This window comes from Anopheles nili, chromosome 2 (assembly GCF_943737925.1).
Source record: "Anopheles nili chromosome 2, idAnoNiliSN_F5_01, whole genome shotgun sequence".
In the NCBI taxonomy this organism is placed as follows: Eukaryota; Metazoa; Arthropoda; class Insecta; order Diptera; family Culicidae; genus Anopheles; species Anopheles nili.
The window spans coordinates 69,949,269-69,958,573 of record NC_071291.1 but is presented as its reverse complement, the minus strand read 5'-3'; the positions used below and the strand labels follow the sequence as shown (position 1 = coordinate 69,958,573).

Here is a 9,305-nt window from a genome sequence, read left to right as displayed (position 1 = left end):
CTCACGTCCCCCGTTTTCGATCGGGTCGTCCTGGACGGGCAGGATGTGTTGAATGTTTCAAATTAGATGCTAGAAAATTTATAGCCACCCTCGCTTCGTGGTGGGTCGTTTCGTTGATTTTGGAAATGTGCGTTTATGGGTGTCTCCTCCGGTTGAAGCAACGTTCGGAGGCTTGGATTGCTGATTAAAACCCGATCCTGCGGTGTCGCCTTAGGCTTGCGAACTCTGTGAGCTTCGTTTCACCTGTCAGATACGCGGTGGAGGATGCTGATTGGAGTTTGCAGGCCAGTTCAAAGACTTAGCCGTTTCCTCGGCGAGGTTTTCCAGGAAAATCTCTTGTGCTTCGGATAAAGCTTCATCACGCACAAGCGATGGCTTCGAAGGGTCGTCTTTGAACACGCACGGTGTCTGGTGGCGACAGCTGAGACGATCGATAATCGGTACCGTGTTCGAGTGTAGGTAGAAATCTCTCACCTGGCAATTACTGGCAAAGCACCGAGCTGATGGTGAATGAGTCCCGCCGAGACTTTTTTCCCCGAAACGTATATCAAGTTCTATTACATTGCATTCGCGGAAACAGCCAGCTGTGGAGGTGATATGATAGTAGGAAAAACATATTTATGGTCTATTAAGGGCGTCGTTAGGATCAGAATATTTCATCGAAAAGCATCTATTTTCAGTGACTCAGGCGTCACGTGGGCCTATCATCGCATGGACGATCATAGATTTATTAGTCGACGTTTTTCCGTATGCGGTAAAATCAGTTCACATTCAGTAGGCAATCAACATATTTTTAGTTTTAGGATGCTTCACAGTGCGATATTGTATTTTTTCAAAACGAATTTTAAGATTTCTTATACTTATTTTTGTGAACGTTCTTAAATTTTTTTTTCAAATATTGTGTTTCTAGGAAAGGTCTCTTTTGATAAATGCATTCAACATACAAGTTTTTCCCCTGCAAATTTTTGCTTTCAAAGTTGGATGTTGTTCAAAGTTGGAACCATGATAAGATATCGCATACTGTCTGTTGATTCTGTTTTTTCGCCAGTGCTACATTTATCTGATTTATTGAACTGATTTATTCATTATGTGGCCGGTATAGCATATCAGCTATAAATTTATAAAATCAACGTTGTTATATGGAAGACATTTCCTACCAAATCCTTAATTCAAACTGTAAAAATACCTGAAATAAAAAAATGTTATCGTATGTCTAGGAGATGAAAATCTACAAAGTACCAGGCGCCTCCATTCACTGTGGGCAAAATTTTCGAAGCTAAAAAAATATTTATTCGTCGTTTTTTCTTTCGCGAATAAAAATATCATGTTTTTCATTCATCTGCCACATCGTTAAGCTTGCAACGAGACGTTATTCTCACACAGAGCTAGCGCTGAAACCGGAGGGAATAACGTTGGGAATTGTTTTTTGAATGGGAAAATACATCCTTCTCGATCGATAATCGATCGGACCGACCGCGGAAGCTTGGATACGATTTTCCACCGCACGATGGGTTCGCTTGAAGTAGCGAAATGATTTAATAACGGGCCATCGTTACAATGAAAAAAATATGAAATTAAAACCCCAAAGATCGGATACATGACGCCACCCTGTTGAAAAGGTAATTCGTTGGAATCGAAATGCCTTGACAATTTATTTCCCCACCCAACTGGGGGACCAGATTCGGCGTGTTCACCCGAAAAAAAAGGGAATGCTCGCAGACAACCGGCCCAAAGTGCTGGTCGGTTCGCTGTTTCGCTTTCAATTATCGGGCGCTATTATTGATTTTAATAATTATCCATAATGTATGGATCCAATTATGGCTCGATCGACCGACGTCCGACGTCCGACGGGGAACCGGGTGGCCGGTTTTCAATATGACGCTCGACTGTCGAGACTTCTCCTATCGGAAAAGCGCCTGGAATGGGAACGGGAGCCAACCAGCCGTCCAGCGCCCGGATGCGCATCGAACCACACTCCGAATACGGTTGTCCTGCGCCCTGCGAAACGGATGGAAATGAGTTTATGAACCCGGGTGTTACCCATTGTTTGCGCGCTCGGGCAGTGTCGGAATCTCGGAAAATACGGAAAGTCAACCATACACACACACACACACGCCGACTCTGTCGCGCACCATCTTTGGGAGTCCCGATGCGCTCATTTAATAAAAACCAAAGGCATCTTTTCCGAGGGATGCTTATCGTCGGCGTTCGATCGTTGTTTTCTCTAGCCAAAATCAACATTTGCCCACACGGACGGGGATCGAACGGACGAACAATGCCGAAGGGTTTGTGTGGCGTTATGGCGGCGTCGACGCTTAATCGATTAAGGATTATTTTCGAATACTTTAGCCTCCCTTCATTTGGAAATGGGTTCGCTTTTGTTGAGGCGAAAACGATGTGTGTTAGGACGTGTGGAATGGTCGGGCTTTGGGACCGGCCAGTTAAAGGCACTTCATTCGATCGTCCTTCGGTCGTTTCACGAGCCATGAATGTGCTAGCCATCGGTTTTTATTAATTTTCGTATAGCACCGCACCGGCACCAAGTTTAGCTCCATTCCGTTTAACGATTTGCAGCAGGATTGCATTCCTGGCGGGAGAGAACGATGCTTATCGCCGGTCAATTAAAGCAGCTGCGCTCGGTGTGTGACCTCCCCCATCGGCGGGTCATAATTACCAATTAAATGTAAAATATCTTTCCCCGTGCTCTCGCCCGCTTTCGTGTCATTTAGGCACGCGGGAGTGGTGTGATTTAAACTGCATTATGAACGGGAATAACATCTCCCGACATGGGCGACAGGGAGGTGGTGTGCTGATCAGAAAGCCCCGCATAATCCTGCATTCCGGGTTGTGTGAGAACGCAGCGCTTTTCTTGTCCTTTTGAGGGTGCGCCAGTTGCCTACATTCAGGGGCCGTTTTCCACCGAATCCATTGCGTGCATAAATGCACCCGCTGGAGGATGCAATTAGTGGATCGACGATGGGGAGGTACGTTTAAAGTTAAATCATAATTAAATAACTTCGGCTGGCACTACCGCAGCGGCTGCGAGGGGTACGCGCCTCGATTCCAGGGAGGTTACTTTTATCCTCGCCCGGGCCTGAATCGATATTATTTTTTGCGCTTAAAAAAATCTCTCCCCCCAAATGGGGTCTATTTAGCATAGGACGTCACGCAACTGGCGTGGCGGATGGGCTTGCCGGCGCCACCGGTGCTAAGGGAGCCCGGTAGGCAAATTATGGTGCAACCAGGACCAGGTTCGAACCCTGGGCGGAATGGAGCGGTTTTGGATTTGGTTTTAATTTGAAAATAAATTCATCGCAAACGCCAACGTGCTGGCGCTGTTTCGCTGTCAAAATCTCCGATCACCCGCCGGAGTGTTATGAATATTATAATAATAACGATAAACGGTTTTGAAAAAGGGCCCCCAATCCGCGGATGCCGAAATGGATGGCAGATCAAGCCGCGATAATTGGGAACAGATTACTACTTGGGTACATCAATTTTCGAGGCTTGTTGCCAGGGTAATCCAATGGTTACGTGATCCAATACAGCCAAGCGGGAGAGTTTAGACAATGTGGGGTGTTGGGTCATTTGGCGCGTGCTAGTAGAATATGTTGCTTGCAAATTTGTTAAAAATGTAAAAAAGTAACTATCAGTTTATTCTGTAGGTGGGTGTATTATTTTCGTTTTGATTTGATGAGTTACATTACTTTCACCATGGCGCTTAATGGTGCTTCCTCATTCAAGTTGTTGTTAACAACCCATTGAGTGTAATTCTCTTATCACAGAAATTGCCAACCCGTGGGATACTTCCTGGTTTACCCACACAATTGCCAATGATTGCTGGATGGAGTTGGCCACGAAATGCGTGACTCCTAGCGAGACTAATAGCTCGTTTCTGGCGCTTCTCGAACGTGCCCCTTTTCTCCGTGAGGTGGCTCTCGTTCACACACACACATACACACGCACTCGCGGTGGTAATGCAATTAATTTAACGGATCCGTTTTTCTCACACTCCCAAAAAGGGACCCACGCCACTAATCACACCCGGGCCGGAACACGCCCCGAAAATCGGACAAACTTTCCTTTCCTTTGCACTGGGATACGATACGGGTCAGCCCTTGGCCCTTTTGAGTCGGATCGGGGTGGCCCCTTTTTCGGCGGGACACGCGAGAAACGATTGCCAAAGGCTCCACCGCGTCGACAAAAGGCTCGAGTGGCATAATGGACGGTGAAAATGGATGAAAACGAATCTGGATGCGGTGGAACCTAGTTTTCGGTTCCGAAGGTGCCGAACGTCGTCATGTCTGGCAGTGAGTTTGCAGTAACACACACATACGCACACGGCACGAGGACGCACGCACGCGAGGGCACCGAAAATTAAAAGCCCCCACTAGCAGCAGGGAAAGTCCCTTCGAAGTCCTTTCGACACATACGCACCCATTTTCACGGGGTTCCCGATCGGACCGACCGATAAGCGGACGTTTCACGAGAGAAGAAACCGAGCCCCGGAAAAGGACCTCCACTACGTGCCGACGTTTATTAGTCGGCCCGGCATCGGGAGCATGCTGTTGAGGGTTTTATTGTTCCTATTGGGGGCGTTTTTTTTTTCGTTGATCTTTCCGCAAGCAGGAAAGTGTCCTTCTCCCCGACCCTCGGTGACCCCGCCAGGAGACACGTGTGTGTGTGTGTGTTGACAGCGGACAGCACGACCTTTTACCGCAACGAATGTTTGCAATGTTTGCAGCGCCGTTTTACACGTTCTCGCACCTTCCACACAGTGAGAGAGCCTGGTCACGTTTTGCTGATGCGGACAGGTTTGCATGCGAAAAACGATGGCGATGGATTGCTTTTTTATCAAGCGATGGAGTGGAAAATGAAAAAAAAAGAGCAAAACAAAAAACAGGGCGGAAAATATGAAGCTATAAACCGGACGGGCCCATGTGCGATGTGCGGTTTTTGGAACGGTTACAGGAACGGTTACGTGTTTGGCTCTCGGCCTAGTCGGCATTTTATGGTGCATTGCTCACAGGTGAAATGCACGCTTTATCATCGTGGTCGGGGTCGTAAAATATCCCTTCCTTCCACGGGCAGGTTGGCCCGTTCGCCCCCCTTTCCACACAGTTGAACGACTTTGCGATTTATGCACCCTCTTTCCGCGTATGAATTATTGATAATAAGTATTTGAATCGCTAATGAGCCTGCGGGAAACCGAACTACACTACATTCGGAATTCATGCACGTCCGTGTACTAATTAACATGGCGCTTTCATCCCCACCGGATCTTCTCCTTCGGTTGCGGTTATAAATCAATTTGTTCCACTCCGCCTCGTGGGGAGGTGATCCCCATGATTGATTTACAATGCGCAACCTTTTGTGGGTGTGTGGGTGCGCGTTTTCCATCGCTCCATTTCCATATTGTAATGAGTGAGTTTCCCGGAAGGAGGGCCGAAAAATGTCCACCAAGCCGTCAGTCGACGGATGCACTTGCAAATTGTGCCACTTTTACGGCCATTGTTCTGTCGGAAGCGTTCAGTGGGGAGGTTTAGCAGAAAAAAAAACAGGAAAAAAAAACCCCACTCTTGAATTGGAACCCTTCATCAGCTCAACTGTCGACTGCCGGAACTGGGCTTGTTCGTCTTATCGTGCGGTATATGTTATCCCTGCTGGCGTCTCCAGACCCGCGCAAATGTTCACAAATCGGTGCTGTTCGCGAATTCCACGTGCGTTATTCCGTCGGAAAAGCGTGAACGCACGCGCGCGCTCCCCCTGACAAATGGCGTGTACCGGCGTATGGCGCTGTTCGCCGGGGTTTTATGCTGCCCATGCTGCACCACTCTATTGCCCCGGGGTGCTGGTGCGGTTTCGAGCGGCCCGGTTTTGCCGCGATGCTATCACCCGATAGCAGGAAATAGTGCCGAAAGATAGTCTCCCGCCGCCACGAGAGCCACGGTCCTGATTGGGAAGCGTTCCTTTCGAAAAGGGACCGTTCCCTCGAAACCGAGTCGCAGTCCTTCCCATCGGCGGCGGATTATTGATGAACGGCGATAAATTCCGCCCGATTGCGAACGGGAAACGCGAGCCACACGTCGCCTTTAGGCCACCGGGTTCGGTCCATTAGCCAGACCCGGCCCAGACCGACGGAGGTCCGTATGTTCAACCCGTTTGTCTTTCTATCGCTGCAGCGGATCGCGAATGCGCTTGCACTCGGGCGCTTGAAACCCCTTGTACCTTGTGCACAGGGTGCCAGGTTGGGAGCGTTTTGCTTCGACGAGTAGCACAAAAGAGCCGACGAGATAAACATCCTCCACCGGGTGCGTCCTGGGAGGCCCGTACCGGTTAAAAGGATAAAGTGTTATTTATTCGCATGCCTTCTGTTTATGTTTGCTTAAGATGCATCTCGAGCGTGCGATGCATCGGGCGCTTTGGTCTGGCATGCAGGCGAAACGCGCATCGAAGCGATCGGCCCCGCGGCGGACGACGGACGAAAATTAATGTCCTTCTCGCAAGCGCAAGTTCGGTAGCGTTTTGGGTGGGAATAAATGAGACGAACAAGACATAAACCCCGCTCGATTGCTGGTGGCCGGCATCGTCCTGGCCAGGACCGAGCTGATGGGCCGTCTTTGGGTTGGGAGCCCATCAGGACTCGAGGTACAGACGCTGCCGTGAGATTGAAATCGACCGGTAAGACAAACACCGTTGCGAGCTACGGAATCAGCAACCGGGAGTCCACTTACGCTGCGAAGACAAATGGAGTTCCGCGTCGCACCTGGGAGGAAAACCGATGTCATATCATCATGGTCACGTCCTGGCGGACGATCCGTGACGGTGACGAGGCTTCCCATAGCACTCAGGAGACCACCATCGTCTGTGTGTGTGGTCGAGGAAAGCATCGTTCGTGCAAAGCGCCTAATATATTCCAGCCAATTTTCCGGTTGATCTTTGCTCCGGTGCGCACACACAAACATCGCCTCCACTTAAGCGGCGGTTTAATGAAGTGTTCCGTGGCGCGCGCGTGTGTGTTTGTATCGGTAGTGCACCCTTGTGTGGACGATTCGGGAGGTCTTGCAGGTCATCTCGCGGTAGCTCGAGATGTTTAATCTTTCGGACGCAATAATCGTTGCCCCGGTGCTGGAGTACGTGATTGACAAACACCGTCATCATCAACTCGTTATCGTTGACGGCGTGATGAGTGATCTGTTTAAGAGGGATGGTTTCGATGCTTGTTGCGGGAGGAAAGCGAGTAGCTTGAGCCGGTTGACGGCGGAAAAGCTGGATAGCATGACTCACTTGACACGCCTAGGAATTTCGGGTATTTAGCGAACACACAACATCTTTGCGCCTAACAGTATGCAATGTGTGTGCATGTGGTTCAATTTTTATAGCTATTTATTTATCGGCTTTGGGTTCTGATTAAATTGCGGGAAGCACATTCGCATAAAGAAGTGGATTAAAAAATAAGGTTATCGGATCCACTCGCTATTTTTTTTAACAAAAACCTCCTACGACAAAATGATTCGTCCTTGACCCGTTGTGATTACCGTGGCGTAAGGATATGTTTGCCGCCGTCCACTCGCAGGCAGGTGCCAGTGATGAAGCTGGCCGTCGCATCACACGCTAGGAAAGCGATCGCAGCTGCCACCTCTTCTCCAGTTCCAACCCGTCCCAAAGGATGTGTCGTTTCGCAGTGCTTAAGATACGCAGCGTACGCCACATCATCCATACCGAGCGCTTTGTGGAAATTTGTCACGATGACCGCTGTAAAGAGGGTGCATCGTGATCGTGAAGCCTTTTGCACACCCAACCACATCTGTTTTAATTCATCCACACTCACCTGGATTGACGGAGTTCACTCGCACACCCTTAGAAGCGAGATCGAGCGCGGTACAGCGCGTGAACTGATCGAGACCCGCTTTCGAGACGCAGTACGAGAGCGCATTCACGAAGCTGTTTGTGCCAGCGACACTCGAGATGTTCACGATGTTACCCTTAACAGCGAGAAGATGCGGCAGCGCTAGTTTGGTGAGCGAAAACACCGATCGAAGGTTCGTGTCGAGGATGTGATCGAACTGTTCCAGATCAGCTGTTTCGATCGTGCCTGATGCGCCTGTTCCGGCATTGTTAACCAGCACATCCAATTGGCCAAATTTAGCGATAGTCAGTTGAATCAGCCTCTCAAGATCCGCGTATTTCGTCACATCTGTCACGACCGTGAGTGGAAGAGCTTTTCGTAGCTTGACGCATTCTTCGCGCACTTCTGCCAACTTGGCTTCACTGCGAGCAGCAAGGACACAGGTTGCACCTAGGCCCGTTAAATATTTGGCCGCTGTCGCTCCAATGCCAGAGCTGGCACCAGTGATGAGTACAATCTTGCCGCTGAAATCCATTCCCGATGCACACTGGAAGCACACTGAACAGCACGAGAACCGCAGCGAGACCCTTGTCGGGTGGGTTTTATACGACGGTTTCGGTTATCTCTTATCAGACGTCGCAAACAGGTTGACAGTGTGCAAATTGATAGTACTGTTTCTGATAGGAAATGTGTGTTCGTCGAGATAAAATGAGAACCATACTGTAGAGGTTTGTTTGAGGCTTTGCGAACGGATGGTTTGTAAGGTTGGTCACGTTCCGTGTCTTTGAGAGTGAGCCTTCTCCGTGTTGCAGCTGCGTATCACCGTATCGTGCTTGATTGAATTGAATTTGTTTGGCGGGAGAAGCCCATTGTCGATCCATATTATGCAATTCAAACTTCCGCGATAGCGTGGTTAGGTAGATAGGAACGTTTGTTGCTGCGTTATCGTACTGTGAAGGGAATAAACCATTCCTTGTCGAATAGGTTTATTTGAAATGATCTTGCAGAGCTTCCACAGGAGATTTCAACAAAACAAAACCTCTCGACCTTTTTATTTCAATGGACATTTTAAATCCTAGCGGTAATAAACTTTTATTATGATTTTGTATCCACCTACTTAAAGAACTCACTTTTCTCCTTCAAGCCATCTTGGATGTCAAATATAAATGATTGATGATTGGTTATTTTTTTTCATTATCTCCGATTATTCAAGAAAATATAGAACCAAGTAAGAGCCAATCTGAAGAGGTTCGTAAAAGATAAATGGTTAGATAATATTTTAATGGAAAACCGCTACATCACATCATTTCACTGACCATCCATTCATTAGTCGCAGGTTTGATTAAAACGACACTAATATGCAGCGGAAGTCTCGACTGTTGTCCCAACAGCAACCAAAGTGCGCTTCAATTCCCAATCAATTTTAAGTAGCCTCCGTGGGTAAAAGAACAACCGA

At 48.5% G+C, this 9,305-nt stretch overlaps 1 protein-coding gene across 1 annotated transcript; it reads right to left on the bottom strand.

Annotated features, from left to right (window-relative positions):
* Positions 1-7,366: 7,366 nt before the first annotated feature.
* Positions 7,367-8,413, bottom strand: LOC128721929 (3-oxoacyl-[acyl-carrier-protein] reductase FabG-like). Its single transcript, XM_053815731.1, has 2 exons — positions 7,832-8,413; positions 7,367-7,755 (listed from the first exon to the last, which is right to left on the bottom strand). Exons 1-2 carry the CDS (start codon positions 8,382-8,384, stop codon positions 7,535-7,537), a joined length of 774 nt encoding a protein of 257 aa, XP_053671706.1. The 5' UTR covers positions 8,385-8,413; the 3' UTR covers positions 7,367-7,534.
* Between the last annotated feature and the right edge of the window lie 892 nt (positions 8,414-9,305).